This window comes from Panthera leo, chromosome C2 (genome assembly GCF_018350215.1).
Source record: "Panthera leo isolate Ple1 chromosome C2, P.leo_Ple1_pat1.1, whole genome shotgun sequence".
Lineage (NCBI taxonomy): Eukaryota > Metazoa > Chordata > Mammalia > Carnivora > Felidae > Panthera > Panthera leo.
This window is the reverse complement of record NC_056687.1, coordinates 91545009-91569135: the sequence shown is the minus strand read 5'-3', so window position 1 is coordinate 91569135 and position 24127 is coordinate 91545009. Positions and strand designations below refer to the sequence as shown.

Here is a 24127-nt window from a genome sequence, read left to right as displayed (position 1 = left end):
TGATTTTTTTTATCTGTACTAAATGCTCCAATCAAAAGACCCATGTATATATAGCCTACAAGAGATTCAATTTAGACCTAAAGTCACCTGCAGATTGAAAGCAGAGGGGGTGGAGACACTTAACATGCAAATGGATGTCAAAAGAAAGCCAGAGTAGCAATACTTATATTATACAACTAGACTTTAAAACAGAGACTGTAAAAAAGAGACAAAGAAAGGCATTATATAATCATAAAAGGGACAATTCAGCAAGAAAATATAAAAATTGTAAATATTTATCCAACCAACATGGGAGCACCCAAATATATAAAACAATTAACAAACATAAAGGAACTAATTGATAATAACATAATAGTAGGTGACCTTAACACCCTACTTACATCAATAGATAAATCATCTAAACAGAAAATAATCAAGAAAACAATGACACACTGGACCAGATGGACTTAATAGATATATTCAGAACATTCCATTCTTAAACAGCAGAGTACACATTCTTTTCAAGTGCATATGGAACGTTCTCCAGAACAGATCACATATTAGGTCAAAAAACAGGCTTCAACAAATACAAAAAGATGAAATCATACCATGCACCTTTTCTTACCACAACACTATGAAACTAGAAATCACCACAAAAAGAAATCTGGAAAGGCCATAAGTACATGAAGTTTAAACAACATGCTACTAAACAAGGAATGAGTCAACCAGGAGATCAAAGAAGAAATAAGAAAATACATGAAAATAAATGAAAGTGGAAATGCAACAATCCAAAACCTTTGGAATGAAGGAAAAGTGGTTAAAACAGGGAAGTATGTAGCAATACAGGCCTACCACAACAAGCAAAAAAAAAATCTCAAATAAACAACCTAATCTTACACTTTATGGAATGAGAAAAAGAACAACAAATAAAACCTAAAGCCAGCAGAGAAAAGGAAATAATAAACATTAGAGAAGAAATAAATGATATAGAAACCAACAAAACAAAACAATCGAACAGATCAATGAAACCAGGAGCTGGTTCTTTGAAATAATTAATAAAATTGATAAACCTCGAGGTGCCTGGGTGGCTCAGTTGGTTACGCATCTGACTTCAGCATAGGTCTCACCTTTTCCAAGTTCAAGCCCCGTGTTGGACTCTGTGCTGACAGCTCAGAGCCTGAAGCTTGCTTCAGATTCTGTGTCTCCCTCTCTTTCTCTGCCCCTCCCCCACTCACGCTCTATCTCTCTCTCTCAAAAATAAACACTGAAAAAAAATTGATAAACCTCTAACCAGACATAGAGAAGAAAAAAGACCCAATAAATAAAATAACAAAGGAGAGGGGAGAAATAACAGTCAACACCACAGAAATAGAAACAATTATAAGAGAATATTGTGAAAAACTAAATGCCAACAAACTGGACAACCTGAAAGAAAATGGATAAATTCCTACAAACATATAAACTACCAAAACTGAAAAAGGAAGAAATAGAGAATTTGAATAGACCAATAGCCAGCAAAGAAATTTAATCAGTAATCAAAAAACTCCCAATAAACAAAAGTCTGGGGCCAGATGGCTTCACAAGCAAATTCTGCCAAACATTTGAAGAAGACTTAATACCTACTCTTCCCAAATTATTATGAAAATATAAAAGGAAGGAAAACTCCCAAATTCATTCTATGAGATCAGCATTACCCTGATATCAAAACTGGGTAAAAATTCCACTAAAAAAAGAGAACTACAGGTCAATATCCCAGACAAACATGGATGTAAAAATTCTCAATAAAATGCTAGCAATAGGGAACTGTTGCTATAGGAACTATAGGTTCCTACCAACCAACTATAGGTTGCTATAGGAACTCAGCAATAGAAAATGCTGAATCCAATAATACCTTTAAAAAGTCATTCACCATGACCATGAGGGATTTATTCCTGGGTTGCAAAGGTGGGTCAGTATTCACAAATCAATCAGTATGATATGTCACATTAATAAAAGAAGAATAAAAAACATATGAACCTTTTGATAGAAGCAGAAAAGGCATTTGACAATATCCATTCATGATAAAAACTCTCAATCAATTGGGTTTAGAAGGAACATACCTTAACGTAATGAAGACCATATATGAAAAACCCACAGCTGATATCATTCTAAATGGGGAAAAACTGAGAACTTTTCCTGTACTGTCAGGACCAAGATACGGATGTCCACTCTCACCAGTGTTATTTAACATAGTACTAGAAGTCCTAGCCATAGTAATCAGACAACAAAAAGAAACAAAAGTCATTGGCAAGGAAGAAGTAAAACTTTCACTATTCGCAGATTACATGATACTCTGTATAGAAAACCCAGAAGACTCCAGCAAACAACTGTTAGAACTGATGCATGAATTTAGCAAAATCACAGGATACACAATCAATGTACAGGAATCTGTTGCATTTCTATATAGCAGTAATGAATCATCAGAAAGAGAAATTAAGGATCAATCCCACTTACAATTGCACCAAAATCAATAAGATAGCTAAGAATAAACCGAACCAAAGAGGCAAAAGACCTGTACTCTGAGAACTATAAAACACTGATGAAAGAAATTGAAGATGACACAGAAATGTAAAGACATTCATGTTCATGGGTTGGAAGAAAAAAAATATTAAAATATCTCTACTACCCATAGGAATATACACATTTAATGCACTCCCTATCAAAACACCAACAGCACTTTTCACAGAGCTAGAACAAACTATCCTAATTTTGTATGCGACCATAAAGGATCTGAGATAGTCAATGCAACCTTGGAAAAGAAAAGCACAACTGTCACCATTCTGGACTTCAACTTATATTACAAAGCTGTAGTGATCAAAACAGTATGGTATTGGGACAAAAATACACAGATCAATAGAACAGAATAGAAAACCCAGAAACCCACAACTATATGGTCAATTAATCTTCAACAAAGCAGGAAAGAATATCCAATGAGAAAAAACACTGTCTTTTCAACAAATAGTGTTGGGAAAACTGGACAGCAAAGTGCAAAAGTATGAAACTGGATCACTTTCTTACACTATCCACAAAAATAAATTCAGAATAGATTAAAGACCTAAATGCGAGATCCAAAACCATAAAAATCCTAGAGGAGAACAGAGGCAATAAACTCTCTGACATAGGCCTTAGCAATTTCTTCCTAGATATGTCTCCTGAAGCAAGGGAAGCAAAAGGAAAATTGAATTATTGAGACTTCATTAAGATAAAACCTTCTGCATAGTGAAGGAAACAACAAAACTACAAGGCAACCTATGCAATGGGAGCAGATATTTGCAAATGACCTATCTGACAAAGGGTTAGTATCCAAAACATAAAAATAACTTATAAAACTCAACACCCCAAAAATGAATCATCCAATTGAAAATAGAAGACACCAAGAAACATTTTTGCAAAGTAGACATAAGGATGGCCAACAGACACATGAAAAGTTGCTTGATATCACTGGTTATCAGGGAAATACAAATTAAAACTACAGTGAAATATCACCTCAGATCTGTCAAAATGGCTAAAATCAACAACACAGGAAACAACAGGTATGGTGAATATGTGGAAAAAGGGGAACCCTCTTGCACTGTTGGTGGGAATGTCAACTGGTACAGCACTCTGGAAAACAGTATGGAGTTTCCTCAAAAAAGTTAAAAAGAAGACTACCCTATGATCCAGCAATTACACTACTAGGAATTTACTCAAAGAATACAAAAACACTAACACCAAAGGATATATGCACCCTTTATGTTACAATAGCATTATCTACAATAGCCAAATTATGGAAATAGCCCAAGTGGCCATCAACTAGTGAATGAATAAAGAAGAGATGATATATGTACACACACACGCACGCACGCGCACACAATGGAATATTACCCAGCCATAAAAAAGAATAAAATATTGCCATTTACAATAACATGGATGAAGCTAAAGATTATGATCCAAAGGGAAATAAGTCAGTCAGAGAAAGACAAATACCATATGACCTCACTCATATGTGGAGTTTAAGAAACAAAACAAGAAGCAAAGGTGAAAAAAAAGGGAAAGGGAGTTAAAGCAAGAAACAGACTCTTAACTATAGAGAACAGATTGATGGTTACCAGAAGGGAGGTGGGTGGGAGGACGCAGGAAATAGGGGATGGGGGTTAAGGAGTGCATTTGCTGTGCAAATGCACTGGGTGTTATATGGAAGTGTTGAATCATTTATATTGTCACCAAAAAAATATTACACTCTATGTTAACTAACCAGAATTTAAATAAAAACTTAAAAAAAAATAAATTATAACCATTGTTTAGCAATATATGTAAAAAAAATAGTATCTTTAACTGAAAGCCTTTGATTTGTGTATTTAATTTAAATTTTGAATTTGATCTACTCTTAAGGTCTTGGGTGTAGATGTGACAATATAAAAAGAAATAACTGGGAGAGAAAGATAAGGGATAAAAGAATGGCTAGGAGATTCTTTCCATCTTTTTGTTTAGGTGGTTTTATTTTAGTGAGGTACACTTTACGGTTTTAAAAGTTACACATTTCATTTTCAGGAGGGCTTAGGTAAATACCTTAAGGTCTTTGATCCAGTAATTTCATACAGATGACATTTTTTTGTATTGATATGATGTAAAAGTAATAATCATTCTTTCATCCAAATAACTTTCTTTGCAATATAATTTGTTTTGGAACAAGTGTCATTAGTACTTGAAATCAAGAGTATATATTATCATTAAGTTGGATGGCTATTGTATTCATTTTATCTTCTTTAACATAGAAGCAAAGTGAAAGAGGAACTTGTTTTCTTCATTTTCCAATATGAACATAGTATATATTCCTAAATTTTGTTTTCAATTTAAGTGGAAATCTAGTTCATATTCTTTACTTTGTATTTGAAGCATAGGTAAAGAGCAAAAAGCAGACTCATTAAAGGGTAAGGGGAACAGCAGGCTCAGTTTTGTTTCCCAGATACCAGCTTAATGGTTGTCACAGGGTAAGTCTGCTGGTTATCCTCTTTTTGCCTCTCAGATCCATTTTCCTGCTGTCTGCATGTTCTGTACCCTAAAAGAATAATCTTAAGGAACTGCATCATGCAGACTCACTAGCCTTCTCTGCAGGGTTCAGCCAATAGAAGAGTCAGGAAAGAATTCAGTGAGTGGGAAGAGACAGCTCAGGATATTTATCACTAAGCCTTATGGGACTGTATTTGACAGATGGAAGCAAACTCATCTACCTGTGGCCAGATCTCTTATCATGTGGCTCCTTTACAACAGCTCTCACTCTTGCTGGGTTCCAGTAGCACAGCCCCCTCTTCTTGCTCCTGTTAAAACCCATGGGCTTCCTATTGTCATTAGTCCTTGTGTGCTTCACTGTTGGTTCCCCTAATCCTACTCTCACCTCTCTTTAATGAGTCCTCTGTGTACTTCTGGGGCTTTGCTTGAAACAGTTTATCTTCTCTGAGACAGAATTTTGAATGTAAGAATCTGAATATATAGAATACAATAAACATTTCATTAAGAAAAAGAAAGAATGCCTGCCATTCATTCTAGGCCATTAGAAATTAAGATGTAGCCACTTTTCTAGAAAATTTTCTAATTTTATATTTAAAAAAATATATATATAATATATATAATAGAATAATGTATTAGCTATTTTCAAAAAGATTAATAGAAGGAAACTATTTTAATGATGTTTGTGAATTTAGTTGAGCTATTAATCAAATATCTCAAATTGCTCAATGTTTTTGGTATCTTTTTTGACTGATAGATGCAATTTTCACTGAATAAGGTTAACTTATTCAGTGTTAATATATGCATTTTGTTTCTTACAGAATCTTAAGATACTCTATGATTGTTCATTTTAACATTGGGAAGTTATTTATATTCATTAGATATGGAAAACTAAGTACCAAGATAGAGTGATTTTTTTCAAAATCATAATATTTGTTAAAAATTTGTAGGTTGATTTTTAATATCAGTTTGGGAAGATCTTTATTCTCATTTTATTATAACTATGCATCTCTGAGGATGTGAAAAAATGATTTATCCATACTGTCATATATTTAACTTTAAGAGTTCATTAATGGACATATTTTATTCATTCTACCTTCATTAAAATTCATCTGAAATAAATGGTCATTTCCCTCTGCACAATTCTATTAAGAAAACACATTGTATTTTTTAGTAAACAAGAGGAATGGAATTTTGCCTTACTACCACTAAGAAAGTGTATTCATTTTTTTGGAGCAAGGGCAATAATATCCTGTATTAAATAAAAAGCTATTGACCCAGAAACCTTTTTGTAAATATAATTAGTTTATCTTAAAAAATATTATGTTTGATCCTGTAATTCTTTCTAGGTTATTAATAAGAAAGCATTATTTATAACTTACAGGAAGAATCAATATTGAAGCACTTATGTACAGGGTAAAAATGGTGTATCATTATCGATGGTTATTAGATAGGGAAACGTGTAGCCTCTACATGTATAGAGGTCTTACTTTCAATTAAGTATGATTAAATAAAAAGATTCAGCTTCATTAAGGTCTTTGGCACCTAAAGTGTTCATTTGTTTGTGGTTGGGACATTATCTATAATTATTTTATGAGGGAAGTCTTGGCCTTGCTCATAGTTATTTCCTCAAGTGGCATCTATTCAGGATGGGTTTAGATTAAAAGTCTTTAATGTCAACCCCAGAGTCCACTTACTTGATTTTTTATTAATAATATAGAATATTATATTCCATTCTTAGAAAACATTGCTGAACTCATAATTACCCACCTATTGTGAATAGGTTACTTAATAATATTAAATGATAATTGTTTGAAGGATATGCAGTTTAATTCTTTTGGATTATTGGTGCCGATTTAAACTTTTTTCTTAATTGATACATGAGGTATAGAACTTTTTAAAATAACGTTTATTTATTTATTTTGAGAGAGAAAGAGTGGGAGTGGGAGTGGAAGGGGCAGAGAGAGAGGGAGAGGGAGAGAATCCCAAGCAGGCTCCGCTCTGTCAGTGCAGAGCCCCATATGAGGCTTGAATTCATGGACCATTGTGAGATCATGACCTGAGCCAAAATCAAGAGTTGGATGCTTAACTGTCTCAGTCACCCAGGTACCCAAAACTTTTTCTACTTAGTCACTGTTTACCACAGTGACTTAGAACTAGGAGGAACCCCACCTGGACAGGACATATCTAAAGGTTGGGGACATGTAGAGTTCCTGCAAGTAGCCCTGATGTGTTTTGGTAAAACTTGTATTTCTTCTCCCTCAAGGTGAGAAGTGAAGACATAGTGATTAGGATGACACAAGCTATTGCTCAATCTCAGAGAAAGCCTCAGTTTCTTTATCTCTACTGTAAGAATAAAAATTAAAAAAAAAATTAGAGTTATTTGAAGATTAAAGAAGTTAATTTGTCTAAAGCTTCTAGCACAGTACCTCATATATGGGAAACAATATGTGCTGTCAATTGTGATTATGTTATAGTTAATATTATTTTTAACTTTATCTCAGATAAAGCTATGTTTTTAGAAGTAATTTTACAAACTCCTTGGTCTGAGCTTTAAATGTAGAGTGCAAGCAATATGAAATTTGCTTCTATGTCATTATAAAAAAGTTATTGGGGGTATTATCAAAATTAGTGTCTCATTTATGATGACTCACAGGAGAAACATGGAACAACTTTATCACTCACTTGCTTTCCTTATTAAGCAGAAAGCTTAAAACATAATTTAACCTTTTCTAGATGACTCCTGGTTATTAAAATATCAATTAAGTTGCAGAAGTGGGATTGTATACTGAGGTCTATTGAGTTCCAAAGGAATATTTGCCCCAAAAGAGATGAATGAGGCAAGATAACTTGACTAGAGTTAATAAAAGCATTCCTGTTCAGAGAAAACTTGGGAATACATTAAGTGTGAAATTTTATGTGATGGGATGGTTTGTAGGAAAACAATCAAAATCCTAACTTTGTAAGTGTATAGAAATTCATGAAAAAATTAGCTTGGCTGAATTTTTTCATTTTTTTTAATATTTATTTATTTTTCAGAGACAGAGACAGAGCATGAGTGGGGGAGGGGCAGAGAGAGAGGGAGACCCAGAATCCAAAGCAGGCTCCAGGCTCTGAGCTGTCAACACAGAGCCAGATTCGGAGCCCGAACCCAGAACCGCAAGATCATGACCTGAGCTGAAGTCGGAAGCTCAACCGACTGAGCCACCCAGGCACCCCAAGCTTGGCTGTAGTTTCATTACATTTGAATTATTTACTGTGGTGCTTATTTAGGGCCATAGTGTATGGCCATGTTGGGTGTGCACTGTGCAATTACAGTTGGGCCATTCACAGAGGCCAGGAAATAAGTGGTATTCCTTGAAACTGTTCAGTGAACAATCTCGTGATCTTGTAAGTGGCTCTGCATTTATTATGTACTGATATCTATGTGTTTTACATAGAGTATACTCATATAACAAAGCAAGATTTTTTTTTAGTGTTTATTTTTGAGAGAGAGAGAGAGAGACAGAGTGCGAGCAAAGGAGAGGCAGACAGAGAGGGAGACACAGAATCTGAAGCAGGCTCCAGGCTCTGAGATGTCAGCACAGAGCCTGACGTGGGGCTTGAACTCACGAACCATGAGATCATGACCTGAGCTGAAGTTGGACACAAAGCAAAATAATTTTTTTATGTAAAGCTATATTGCTATTATTTAGCTGCTTTTCTATAGCAAATTTCAATATTAAATAACATAAAAATTGCTTACAAAGTGTTTTATGTAAATTGACCTTGTTTAATTATACATTCCATTGCTCTTAACTAATATAAATTTACTTAGAAAAAAATGAAAATTAAATGTCTATCTAAATATGATAGCGTGCCATGGGATAAAGCCATGCTGTTTTGCATTGAAGTTAACTCCTTTTAAACAGTGAGTGAAATACAAATAAGATGAAACGGGTTTAAATCTTTATAGATATTGTCTTCCAAACATACATATTTATCTAGTTGTGCAAATAACACTGAAAAGTAATAGAGACCTTTGTTTACAATGTGTATCATATTTCTTGGTCAAATGCAATTCAGCCATCCCTCTGAAATGGGACAAAAATACATCATTGCTGAGAAAATAACTTAAAATGAAAACTAGTAGTTGTAATTAAATGGAAAAATACATGTAAAATCTAAATTTAAAGCAATTAATAAAATGACCTTGCTTCTTCATACAATATTTTATTATCAAAAAAAAAATTCAGTTTTGTGCTACATATTCCTGTGACCACTTGACATATTGCATATAAGATCACCAGATTGTGGTTAAGCAAATAGTCTCACATAGACTTAACACTTTATCAATACATAAATCATGAACTATGAGCATCTTTTAATGGGGTTTTAGAAGCACAGTCTCATACCAATAAGCAATTAATGAATTTTTAATGACTACTTTCAAATACTAGCATCAATTGACGTGGACATAAATGTTTCTTTCTTAGATGTTGTGTTAACATAAAGTGCCTTTTTGGTGGCATCAGTTAAATATAGTATGTGTTTTTAAATGTGTATACCTGTGTGTTTCATGTGTTATTCATTTAGTGTGTTGTGGTGGACAGTTTAACAAGCTGCATGTTTAGTTTCTGATATTTGGGTTGAATGATAATTCTGTTTGGTGCTCTTATCTCTGGCAGTTGCTGTGCTCCTGTGCCTGCTGCATTGTCTCATAATTGAAAGGGAATATTGATTTACTATCTCACTGGGTTGAATGTATTTGGCATTATATATGCCAAATGATGCAAATTTTTTTTCTTTTCTTGAAGTCACTTGATAGATCATTGGAACCAACAAAGTCCCCTCAGTCTTCATGCTGTCTTTCAGAGCTTAAGATGGAGGAAGTTATAACATACCAAGGAAGGCGTGCCATAGTGGAACATTCGGTTGCTGAGCCACAAGACTAGCTCACTATTTTTCATTTTGTAAATATCAGCACCATTTTTCATTTTAAGGTAGACTCTAAGTTCAGTCTTGTGGAAATTATGTCTGTGTCTTGAACACTTATGCAGCAGTTCTTAGTAGACTTGCAAGAAAGAGGAAATTTAACTAGCTGATCCACAAATTAAGGGAAAGATATTTTCCTTTTAATTATGACAATTATGAAGACACTTTTTGGTCAACGGTAAGAAAATAAGAGAAACCAATAGTCCTGTGGTTATGAAAGGAAATTTCTGGATTTCCAACCTACAAGGAACTCATTAGACATGGATTCATGGACCTAGGTTCTGTGCCTTGTTCTGCATCTAGTTATTGATTGAATTTAGGGAAGATAGCTCCTTTAGGCCTCAATTTCTTTTCTGTATCATCTAGTCCTCACTCCTGGATGTGGGGCAGATAACTTCTATGCTCCCTTTAGGCTCTAATATTCTATATTTCTATAAGGAAAACTGTGCAAGGAATTTAAATATTTTTACTAAACTATTAGATGAGCAAGTATAGAAATCATTTTCTGGACTTCCACATATATTCTTATTTCACAGATAGCAAATTAACTATTTAAAAATATGAACATTTTATTTAAGTATAACATACATAAAGTATGCTGGTTAAAAATGTTAAGCTTAGGGTGCCTGGGTGGTTTAGTCAGGTTAAGCGTCCCAATTCTTCATTTCGGGTTATGGTTCATGACAACCGTTAGTGCTGAACCCACTTGGGATTTTCTTTCTCCCTCTCTCTCTGATCCTCTCCTGCTGTCTCTCTCTCTCTCTCAAAATAAATAAATAAACGTTTAAAAAATGTTAAGCTTGATGAATTTTTTTCAGGGTAAAGATTATACCATGAATTCTCTACCCATCAGAAAATAGAATATTATTATTACTCCAGGAACCCTCCTTCTTCCCCAAAGATAGCTATAATCCTGATTTTTAACACCATAGGTTAGATACACCTCTTACTGAACTTTATAAAAATGGAATCATACAGGGGCGCCTGGGTGGCTCAGTCGGTTGAGCGTCCGACTTCAGCTCAGGTCATGCTCTCATGACTTGTGAGTTCGATCCTGTGTCGAGCTCTGTGCTGACAGCTCAGAGCCTGGAGCCTGCTTCAGGTTCTGTGTCTCCCTCTCTCTCTATCCTTCCCCTACTCACGCTCTTTCTCTCTCTTAAAATAAACATTAAAAATATTTTTTAAAAATGGGATCATACAGTATGTGCCTTTTTGCGTCTGACTTTTTCAGTCAGAATTGTTACTGAGATTCACTCATTTTTCTGCTGGATCAGTAGTCCATTTGTTTTCATTACTATATACTCCACTGGAAAGACTGTGTCAGTTTATCTTGTTGACAGCCTTTTGATTATTTATATGAATATTATTGCTCTGGATATTTGTATTCATGCCTTTTAGTTAATATTATGATGAATTTTGGGGGGAGGGCTAGATACCTAGTGTGTAATTGTTAGGCTATATGATATGCATATTTTCAGCTTTAGTAGATATCCACATGTTTTCCAATATGGGTGTTAAAATTTACATACCTGGAACAATAAATCATGCCTACATCACAATACTTCCTTTTAGATGAGATCAGGTACATTCAGGGTGGTATGACCATAGACACAACACTTCATTTTAAACATTTGGTATTGTCAGTATGTTTAACGTTAGCCATTCTGGTGGGTGAATGTGTTTGTTTTGTTCTGTTTTGTTTCTTCTGGATAACTGATGAGATTGATCAACTTTTCCTATGTCTATTGAACATCTTTTGAGATTTAACTTTTGAGTCAGGAAAGCCAAATTTTAACAGTGGGTTTTCAGTATAATTGTCAGTTTGTTTGAAAGTCTGTATTCCTTCAAGTTAGCTACAAAATAAGTTTGGTTGCTCCTATCTAAAAAAATCTTGAAATTGTGGGACTCAAAAGTTTCCCTAGCCCAACTATACAGGAACCTTGGCAGATGATGATACAACTTTTTCAGAAATATCTGTACTGTTTCAAGGCAACCTGTTTCATTTGTGGAAAGCTCAGATTGTTATAAAACTATTTCTCATATTGATTCAAAATCTGCCTTTATATAATTTTGGTCTGATCACCCAAATATTGTTTTCTGGAACAATGCAGAATAAATTGATACTCTTTCCTCTCTGTTGAACCTTTACATATTTGAACAGAGCTCTCCCTCTTATGCCTTTTAGGCTCTGTGTCCAAAGGCTGAATCTAATTCTCACAACATTTCACATTTGTCTTGCTTGCTAGACCATTCATTCACTTTTCTACACATATTTCTGTGGACATACTGGAATTTGTCATTGACTTTCCAAATCTGTGATATTTGAAAATACAATTACTTTTCCACAGAACATCCTAAAATGCTGAATTGCAACCACTATGATCTATAAGCTATTATTAATTTTCAAGGTTAAATAAGTACTGTACTACTATCAGAAGAAAAAATATTCTATAGAAAATGTAAGTTCTGATTAAAGGCCAAGGACATAGTCCATTTTTATAATAAATAATATGGTATGTAAGTGGATAGTGAATGAAAGTGGTCATTGAAATCACATGTATAGGTGTTTGCAACCCTATCCATTTGCATTCCTATCAGTTTTGCATTAGGAGGATGTGAATTTTAGGCAATGAATTGTATTTTATATCTCTATTCCTGGAGAAACTAATTTTAATGTATTTAACATGAAGAAAACATGAAGTTAACTAAAAGTATTGGTACATTTGAGCATTATGTATGCAACCCAGCCCTAATATCTGGTGTTGTTACTTTTATTAGTTGAACTCATGTGACAGGTTTTCATCATTATATACTATTTCAGCTAATCTTCAGAGTGCAATTATTGCAGTTTTACAGAAGAGAGTAGATGTTAGAGGATAAGTAACTTGCTCAGCATCATAGTGTAAGTATTCAGTAGAGCAAAGTTGAACCCAGGTTTGTGAAATTGAAATTCAAATGTCCATGTTCCTTCATGCATAGTTTGCTTCTTTGCACATGCAGATGTTTTTGTATTGTATTAGCTTCCTAGAGATGCTCTAACAACTACCACAGACTGGATGGCTTAAAGCAATGGAACTTTATTCTCTTATAATCCAGAGACTAGAAGTCCATGATCAGGTTGTTGACAGGGAAGAATCCCACTGGAGGCTCTGAGAGAAAATCTGGTCAGTCCCTGTCTTCTACCTTCTGGTGGTAGCTGGCAATCCTTGGCATTCTTGGTTTGTGGGTGCATCACTGTAATCTTTGTCTCTTGGCGTTCTCTCTGTGTCAGAATTTCTTTTATAATAATACCAGTCATTGGATTTAGGGTCCATCATGATCCAGTGTGATTTTGACTTAACTTGATTACATCTGTGAAGACTTTCAAAAAAGATCATATTAATAAGTATTGGCAGTTGGGACTTCAAAATATCTTTTTGGTGGAGAAACACAATTCAATTCACATGTCTGTGTAAAGGAAAATACATAATACACACTGATTTTTATTTGGATATAGTTAGCATGTAATAGCAAAATATATAGGTACCAGATGTTTTTATTAAGTCAAACAAAGATTTTGATAATTAGCATTCTCATTAAATTGTGTCTATGCAGTATTATTCATAGATGTACAGGAATTGCCAGTTTTAAGAGCATGAACACAAATTATTTTCAACTACTTGCAAGCACTAAAAGTGAATTGTAAGTATTAAATACTTACAATTATTGAATTATTACTTCTGAAACAAATACAGTGTCTTCTCTAATTAAAAAATAACTACACTCCTGGGCACCCGGGTGGCTCAGTTAGGCTTCCTACTGTTGATCTCAGCTCGGGTCTTGATCTCAGTGTTGTGTGTTCGTGCCCCTCATTGGGCTCTGCACTATGTATGAAGCCTACTAAAAAAATATCATCATAATAAATTAAAAATAATAACTGTACTCCAGTATAAATTTTGTTATTAAAAAATTTTTTTTAATGTTCATTTATTTTTGAGAGAGAGAGAGACAGAGCATGAGCTGGGGAGGGGCATAAAGAGAGGGAGACACAGAATCTGAAGCAGGCTCCAGGCTCCGAGCTGTCAGCATAGAGCCTGACATGGGCTTGAACTCATGGACCATGAGATCATGACCTGAGCCAAAGTCAGATGCTTAACCAACTGAGCCATTCAAGTGCCCCTGAATTTTGTTATTTTTAAGGAAGTCAATGTCTAGCAGCACCTGGGTGGCTCAGTCAGTTAAGTGTCCTGGTTTGTGAAATTGAGCCCTGCATTGGGCTCTATGCTGATAGCATGGAGGCTGCTTGGAATTTTGTCTCTCCCTCTCTCTTTGCCTCTCCTGTGCATGCTCACACACACTCTCTCAAATAAACTTAAAAAAATTTCAGTGTCCTTATAGATAATTTTCTTTGAGGAGCAGCTTAAAATTTATGGTTTCCAATTGTCATTAAATGCAGTATTTGTGTAGTAGTATTTGCTTTCTGTAAATAAACTAAGGTGGAAATAGCCTTTGAAAGCACAAATCTGCATTTATGGATACAAATTTGATTTATCTGGCATTGCAGAGCTCCAGCCATCATTACTTTTTAAGAAATATTTCATTGTGGTAAAAATGCATAACTTCGAATTTATCATTTTTATGATTTGTAAGTATACAATTAAGTAGCATTAAGTATATTCACAGCATTGTACAGTAGATCTCTTGAACTTTTTCATCCTGTAAAACTGAAACTATACACATTGAACAACAACTCCTCATTTCTCCCTCCCCTCAGTCCTTGGCAACCATTATTCTACTTTCTATTTCTATGAGTTTGACTAATTTAAATTCTTCACATAAATGGAATCAACAGTATTTGAATTTTTGTGACTGGTTTACTTTACTAGCATAATGTCTTCAAAGGTACATTTATACTGTAGCACATGACAGGATTTCCTTACCATTTAAACCTTAGTAGTATTCAGGGGACCTGGGTGGCTCAGTTGGTTAAGCTTCGACTTTGGCTCAGATCATGATCTCAAGGTTTGTGGATTCGAGCCCTGCATTGGGCTCTGTGCTGACAGCTTGGAGCCAGGGACCTGCTTCAGATTCTGTGTCTCGCTCTCTGTCTCTCTCTGCCCCACCCCCAGCCACACCCCATCTCTCTCTCTCTCTCAAAAATAGACATTAAAAAAAACTTAATAATAATCCATGGTTTTTATATACCACATTTTCTTTTTACATTTATCTGTCAGTGAATATGGATTGCTTTCACCTCTTGACTGTTGTGAGTAGTGCTGCTATGAACATAGATGTGCAAATATTTCCGAATTATGTGATGTGTGTGTATATATTCCTTAAGTCCTAATATAAGGATACTCTAAATTTTGTTATTGATTAAGGTAAGCAAGAGACAACTGTGATTCGCATATTCTCTGTCCTTGTTTGACTCCACTGCCTCAACACAATGCATTTCAATGTCGACTTTTCTGCTCCCACATTGGATACTAGCTAAACTTTGGTTCTCTACCCTCCAACCTTGGAACATAGCCATTTCTGTAAAAAGCTTAAAAGTAGAACAGGGCTGCAAATGCCAACAAAAGTATGTTTATATGCTCAAAGGCATTTTGTCAAAAGATATGGAAAAAATTCTCCTGATTCAGTCAACATTCAGCATGTTTATTGAGGACCTACTATGGGTCACACTCTATTTATTCTTTCATAACAGAACAGTGAGTAAGTCTGGAAAGAAAATCCCTGCCCTACTGGAGCTTATATTTTTTGTGAGACAAATACGTATGGTGGTGGTGTTCATCGTGATAATGTGTCTGTGTATTCTATGTTAGGGAGAAATACTTGTTAATAAGAAAATAGAGTGGAGAAAAAGAATGGGAAGTGTCAGGGGGCATAATTTTACATAAGGTAGGGAAGAGAGGTCTAGCTCAGGTGGCTTTTGAATAAAGATATGATGGTTAAGGAGTGAATCGTGGGGTTATCTAAGAGCATTTCAGGCAGTGAGAGCAGCAAGTGCAAGGGCCTTGTGGTGAGAAAAGCCTACTGAGGGTGTCACTGTCATTCAAATGGTGGGGTGGGAAGAGAGTGGGAACAAACAAAGTCAGAGGGAGCAAGGAACTTGTAGGTCATTATAAAGACTCTGGTTTGTACTGTGATTGAAATGGGAAACCATTGTGAACTTTTGAGCAGAATAGGGACATGCTCTGACCTATGCTTTCAAAATATCACTCTGGCTGCTAGACTGATGAGAGCCACATTAAAGGATGGTCAGTCTCAGTTAATGATGCATAGAATTTTTTTTTTAAGTGAAAGTAAAGAAGACATTTTGGCATAATGGAATTAGGCAAACAAAATACTTTTTTGCTGGGGGAATTTCAACATAGATTCCTAAATAGGTTTTACAAGCTCACTTTATAATATCGTTCAAGGTGTCGGGTCTAATAGGTAAATGACATCCTCTTCCGTCAAGAAACACAATTTGACTGTAATACAAATTCAGTTTCATAATAGAAGGAAGAATAAGTAATAGGGGATTTGGAAGAAGAAACATTTGCTTTAGACTGTGGGGATCTGGGATAGCTTTATAGATGGGAATATATTTGACTTGGGCCTTGAAAGAATAAAAGAAAATTGGCAGGTTAAAAATGTGGAGAGACAGGCATTCTAAACCAAGGCACAAAAATGCTTTGTTACTGTAGGTAATGAAATGTACAAATACTGTGATATTGAGATTCTTAGTTTTAAGGGAAAATGTCCCCATATTTACCTAAATACCGTACCGTTGAACCCTTTCCCCCATATATTTGTCATTTTTGTGCTTTTTAAAGGATTTCTAACATAATACTGAAATTATTTATTGAATATTAACTTTTTGTGGAAAAATTCAAAGAATTCCTTTAGTTAACCATTTACATTTCTATTGGGCCCAGAGTAGGTATAGAAAGAAGCGTGATTGGGATGATGAAGGAAAGGGTTTATTTATTTTTTATACTGTTATTTTTCTCTTCCTTTACTTCCTTTCTCCCTCAACTCTTTCTTTGTCTCTGCTATTTTTTCTGACTTTCTCCTCTCACTCCGGAGTCTACACTGACCTGGATTTAATAATAAATGTATATTTATTTATGTTTGCCACTGACTTTATTTTTTAACAAGGTAAATACTTTATAAATTATCTAATTAAAAAAATTGAGTAGTCATTAATTTTTGTTTTGTGATTTAGTTTTCCTGGGCAGGAAAAAGTTTCTCAACTTAGTTATAGGTTATATTCATTTTTGATACCTGTTTGAATAGAGTTCATTTTCTAAATGTAATTTAACTTTTGGTCCATCCCTTTATTGTTTTAAAGATTTCTGTTATAAATTCCTATAAATGCTATACATTTGCCTTCCCTTTATTAAATAGCTGTTCTTGAGTATATAATGTGAGCTTCAACAGATGTTTTGTTCGGTTACTGACTTTTGGAGGTAAGTATTCTATTTTTAAATTTACTGTTTAGGGGAAAAAAAACCTATGGAAGCTTTGAGATTATTTCTAGTTGTGAAGAGAGACTATTTAGGGATGACATTTGCACCTGAGAGTTGCTGCAGAAATGGGTTCATCTAGTTAACCTTCATCCGAATTGCCATCTTCTACGTTATCCTATGAAACAACTGGAGAAGGAGAAAATGTTAATAAGGAAGCTTTTCAGGATTAATTTTTTTTTCATTTTCAGAAAGTGAAGTGTTTGCCACTTTCCATGTTAAATAAGGTTCCTTGCTTGGCAACATAGGCTTTGCTGCAGTAATTGTGTGCTCGCAGCAAATACTTGATGGTGGAGAAGACAAGTGCAAAAAGCAATTTTTGCAACAGCCAACCAGAACAGCCTGTTCTGTTCCCAATAAATTAATGGATTTAACCTTGCAGCTGTAGCAGTGTTATTATGCAAATATACTCTGAGTATTATGAAAGCCAACTGATTCTCTATAGAGAAAGTTGTTTCTTTCTTCCTCAGAATTCTGAGTGACTAGATAATTGACACATTGTGTAACCATGTTAAGTGAAGAAAAAAATATTTTCAGTAAATCTACTGAGTTTTATTTTATGTTCCAATGTTTTCAGCAATTTACTGAGGCTTTTACTTAGAACAATATTATTTAGCCCAGTAAATTCAAGTGTCCACAGACAACCTCCTAGAAAAGGGAAGGAAGGAAAAATATTATGTGGCTCTTTGTGTTATGTTTTTAATCCAGGCAGAAATTAAAATTTACTTTAATGTTATTCAAGTGTAATGGTCTGATTGTACTGAATATCTTCGAAGTAATATATTTGCATTCTGATCCATGATAGACTAGAGAACGGTGCACTAATTATTTGATCAAGTTGATAGCCACTTTGGTTTTTAAAGCTGATCTTAGATTTATACCACATATAAAACACTTACAGTTGAAAGTTCACACTTGGTAATTGACCAAATGTGAAGATCACTCAAAGGACTCTTCACTAGATTGAAGTTCCATGGCTAATGCAATCTTTGATTTAAAAATATTTAAAAAGAGAAAGTATAAGAGTGAGAGCATTGGTGGCTTCATTGTGCTAAGGCACTACAGCTGATGGGGAAAATGATGATCTTGGGAATCCGTTCAACCATTTTATATGAATAATATGCAATATAGTATATTTTGGTTTGTTATAGCTGATACTCACCTTAGGTGAGTTTTACACTATTAGATCATATAAAATACATTTAAAAATTACTTGAAAGTGTTATGAAACCATTCTGTACATATTCAGATATTAGGGATTATAATAACTGCAGCTATATAGTTTTAAAGAACACTGCTTTGGAATCTGAAGTCCTAGATTTTTGTGCTTTGAGTTCTTTAACCTCTTAAAACAGCTTCATCTAAAAATAACAATGCCTTAGAATAGATTTAACTAAGAATAGATTTAAATATATTTAGAGGAGTCTTATAAACCTTAAGTCACAAGGTAAATATATTTATTCTTTAATGTGATTAGTCTATGCTTATGGTCTTTATATTTCAGTAAAACATTATAAACCACCATTTCACTTCAAGTTAATAATTCTTGCTTTTGCATTCCAAACAAAATGTTTTGAAGTTAGTATCTGTTTAAAAAGTTTTATCAAGTAAGTCATTACATAAGTATAAAAACTAACAATGATTCACATATGGTAACTATAACATTGCCATAACTTTTCAAAAACTCTTTGTCATGCACACCCTTTGTACTACTTACCATCCATCCATTCTTTCCTGTATTTTTATAATATCCTGAGTACTTTTGTATCCAATACTCAGCTTGTATTTATATAAATTCTTCTCCTTATCATATCTCTGTTTTCCCCTAGTCTCATGGTGACTCAATCCTGAATTTGGGTTTTTTTTTTTTTTTACATTGCTTTTAATTTTTACAGTTTGACACATATGTTTATGTCCTTAAACAATATATAGTTTTCATGATTTTGGACTTCAAGATCATGTTGAATTTCCTCTCTTGGGATTTTTTTTCCATTTAACATCATTTTGTCATTCATATTATAATATTAATGTAATTATACATTACATACATATGTTGTGCATATTAGTTATGTAATCAACTAATGTTCACCTCTGTATTATATTTCATCATGTGATTATGCCATTGTAAGTTTCCTTTTTCTCCTGTATGACATTTGGTTTTTTTCGTTTCTTTTCTTTTGTATTTCTAATATAGGCAGTGCTTCTATACAGCTGGTTCTCATTATTCATAGTAGTTATGTTTTATAAAGTTGATTAGAACACAGAATTAGCCAATACTACATCAATGACCCCAGAGGAAATACAGGGATAAGTTCCTGGGAGCCTCTGGTCACAACATTTTCCTCAATCAATACATAAACTTGTTTTATGTGTGTTTCTATTTAAAGACACCTTATGTAATATATATTGTTGATTCATTGACATTGAACTCATGGTCAGCAACACTATAACTCATGACTGAATGAACCTTATCCAACACATGGATTTTCTCCATGAGACACAACATAGCTTCTTGCATTTAGTAACACGAGACAGCACTTCAGTAGTACACTGGGGGCCATTAGAGACAGCAAAATCATACACGAAGAGCACAAAATGCAAGAAAAAAATGTGCCACTCAATAGACTACAGGAAGGATACTTTGTTTATAGTATGAGAGGGTCTCTTTGTTTAACCTCAGGTGGGAATGTATACCTAAGATGATGTAAATTTTTCACTACTCTGTGCATGTATACATCTTCCAATGGAAACAGAAGCATATTAAGTTACAAATAAATTTTAGAGAATAGGTGAATCCACAAATAAAGAATTCACGAAGAGAATAGACAGTATGTATGTATTTCACTGAAGTGCTTATCAAACACCAACATAATAAAATTCAGATTTCTGGTGCAACCCACCTCCCCCCTGCCCCCCCCGCCCCACCCTGAGATTTTGATTTAGTAGGTCTGGTGTATGTAGGGCCTGAGAATTTGCATTTCTAACTAGGTTTTGGGTGATGCTGATAATGCTAATTCATGGAATTCACTTTGCAAAGCTCTTTCTTATTAGATCGATATAACAATTCTCTAAGGCATATACCTTGCTGGAGTTGCCAGCTCAAAAATCTAAGCACTTTGTATTTACCTTCAACTTTAGTTGCAGGATGACATTTTTTTTTCCAGATTGGTTGTACAAATTTACTTTGTATATCAGTAGTGTTGTGATTATTCCTTGTTATTACCAGTATTGGATATTATCAGACTTTTTATATTTTGCCAGTCATTTGATTTTATTTGTATTTCTATAATCACTGATAAAATTGAGCATCTTTTATGTTTATTTGCCTTAATACATATTGTACAAACTACCTGTACAATTCTTCTACACATTTGCCGGTGGGTTGTTGGTGGGCTGACTCATGTGAGTGCATGCATGTTTGGAATAATTCTATCTTGTTGGTGGATTTCACTTTTTGTATACATTAACATTCAGAAAACTTAATTTTATCAGATATCCTTTAATTTCACAGACAATATGATACGTATTGTATAAGAAGTGCACAATAGTTTTGTAGTACAATTTCATTAGTTTTACAGTACAATTTCAAAGTGTATACAAGCTGGAATACAGAGATTAAACACTGGTGTATGGATGGCATTACTGAGCTTTGGATAAACTGCATACAAAACTTGCAATTCAAGTATTAGCCAATCTGGAAACTACTTCTCATAATATAAAGAGGATACTTTGCGATGCAAAGTATTTTTTTTTACTAAACTATATAAACATTTAAAATAATCATTAAGAACTCAACTTTAGAATTTATAAAGATTAGCTATAAAAATATATTGGCAGTCACTTTTCTTATAAATGTACCATTGATTGGGGCGCCTGGGTGGCTCAGTCGGTTAAGCATTCAACTTTGGCTCAGGTCATGATCTCCTGGTTTGTGGGTTCGAGCCCCACATTGGGCTCTGTGCTGACAGCTCAGACCCTGGAGCCTGCTTCGCATTCTGTGTCTCCCGCCCTCTCGGTGCTTCCCCTGCTCATGCTCTGTCTCTATCTCAAAAATAAATAAACATTAAATTAAAAAAAATAACCATACTATTTTAGAATCTGATAAACCTTACATTAAATTGATTATAAAATCCTCTTGGAAAACTTTGGTATGCATCCTCAGAAGGTTTTTTAAAAATGCTGTAGGGGTGCCTGGGTGGCTCAGTCGGTTGAGCGTCCGACTTTGGCTCAGGTCATGATCTCGCGGTCCGTGAGTTTGAGCCCTGTGTGGGGCTCTGTGCTGACAGCTCAGAGCCTGGAGCCTGCTTCAGATTCTCTCTCCCTCTCTCTGCCCCTCCACCACTCACGCTCTGTTTCTCCTTTCCTATCAAAAATAAATAAACTTAAAAAAAATTTTTTTAAATGCTCTAATATCAGGGCACCTGGGTGGCTTAGTCAGTTAAGTATCGGACTTCAGCTCAAGTAATGATCTGAGTTTGAACCCCTGTCACGCTCTGTATTGACAGCTCAGAGCCTGGAGCCTTCTTCAGATTCTGTATCTCCCTCTCTCTCTGTTCCTCCCTACTTGCACTCTGTCTCTCTGTCTCTCTCTCAAAAATAAATAAACATTTAAAAGATTAAAAAAATATTCTAATATCATTTCAAGAGCCTGTAAATATTCCATTCTATTAAAGCACAACCGAATAGGTAATGTATATTCAACTGCATACAGAATATAGAATCAAAAAACAATTTATTATATATTTGTAGAAAATCTCAATTACCAGAGTAACCAAAAAACAAACCACTTAAAAGTATCAAACTTTTAAATAGAAAAGTATCAAACATTTAAACAGAAGTTCTCTTTCCATTCTGATAAAGAATGTTACAAAATCACCCTACTCCATTCATATATCTTAGATGCCTTTGAGGACAAAACCTCAAAAATAGTTAAACACAAGTCTCAAAACCCATCTCAAGTCCAAGAAACAAACTTAAAAAAAAAAAAAAAAAACATTTCAACGATCTGACAATAGAACAAGTATACATAATCAGAACATATGATTTATATATTTACTTATATATTAGCTTTTCTATTTGTAATTTAGAATTATTGGCAGAAATAGAACATATAAACACACACAATTGAAAAATGTAAACTTTAGGAAATGGTAAGAAATGCAAACCTATAAGGTAAACTGATTTATTTTAAAAATCCATTTACCAAATTTCATCTTCTCTGGCATTTTTGGATTATTGTCATTTCGGAAATTCAAATTGGTGAAAGCTCACTTCCCGCTTCTTGAGTGGGTTTCATTTTTCCAGAGCTTCCAGCTGTGTCAGTGACTTCCTTGAGCTCATTTTCCATTTTATCTTCTATCACCAGATGTCTTGCATAAGATATTTATCTTTGAATTGCAAAAGCCTAAATAAAATGCTTCATTTTTGGCCTTTTAATTTATAAACCTCCTCTAAAAAGAAAAGAAATCCCATATAAATTTTAGGAAGTCTGCAAAAATATTTTCTTTCTTAATCAAATACCTTTATGGGAATAAAGATCCTTCAAAGTTTTTAACTCTTCTATTAGAGTTTTATTTTGATTTTCCAAGACTGCAACCCGATTTTCCAGGCATTTCACATATTCTTTCTTCTTTATGAGACATTCTTGCGCAGCTTCTCTGTTTTTCATTGACCTATTTCTCTTTTCAGTTGGGGGTCATCTGTCTTAGTTGTCTGAGATATAAGTGTCACAGGAAATATCATTACCACAGGTTGTGGCAGCGAAATAGCTGAAGGGGTGGTACAGATCTGATATGTGCGCATATCTCCTGATGCAGTTTGTACAACCACCTGGTTGCTAGGCACAAGTATTTGCTGTCCATCGGAGGTCTGTGCATGCTGGAGAATTGTCCCTTGCTGAGTACTGACTGAATTTGTCATGGTTAATGTCTGAAGTCCCTGTACTCCATCTGTGCCTGAACTGGCCAGTTGTAAGTCTCCCTTTGGGGCAATGGCAATGTACTGTCCATTGCTAGTTTGACAGATGGGAGTTGGGACACACATAGAAGTGACAGCAGAAACTCCAGGGTTTTCTCTGTCTTCTGTTCTGCCCCATGTATCTTCAGAAGATAAAACTTTCAAAATTTTTCTGCAAGATGCACACCATGCTAGCATCCCGCAGGCTTTCTGTGAAGAGCCTATACTGTCTGATGAGTCCTGAGACTCCTCACTTTCTGATAATGATACCATTGCACCTGTGGTGGGTGAACTGTCATTCATAATAATGAAAAAATATATATAAAACACTTAAAACACTTAAAAATAAATTTCACAAAAATGTCCCAGAATCCCAAACTTCACTTTATGACATTATTAAAGGATAGAAAATAATGTGAATAATTGTAGCTGCTTGCCAATGAAGATATTCTGTGACCCTAAATGGAATGACTTAACACTTAAAATCCATCCCAAATTACAGTGGTGAGACATGATCCCATTTTTCGGAGCTTAAGGCATGGGAGGAAACAATGGACTGTTCACATTGGTTACTTGAAGGTGGTTGATTAGAAGGGATAGGGAAGTGCTACTTAATGTTTTACACAACTCTGTGTTGCATAGGTTCAATTAACTTTTCACTTTCGTTAGAGTAGCAATTTTTGTGTGGGCTTTGGATGTGC

The 24127-nt window shown here is 34.5% G+C and overlaps 2 protein-coding genes across 15 annotated transcripts in view; one reads left to right on the top strand and one right to left on the bottom strand.

Moving 5' to 3' along the window:
* The window catches only part of NAALADL2 (N-acetylated alpha-linked acidic dipeptidase like 2), a 1343235-nt gene that overhangs the window by 240065 nt on the left and 1079043 nt on the right, over positions 1-24127 (top strand). The window lies entirely within an intron of this gene.
* On the bottom strand, positions 22984-23699 carry LOC122229308 (cyclic AMP-dependent transcription factor ATF-1-like). The gene is given in 2 exon segments (XM_042954366.1): positions 22984-23147; positions 23150-23699. Coding segments are annotated over 2 exon segments (714 nt in total).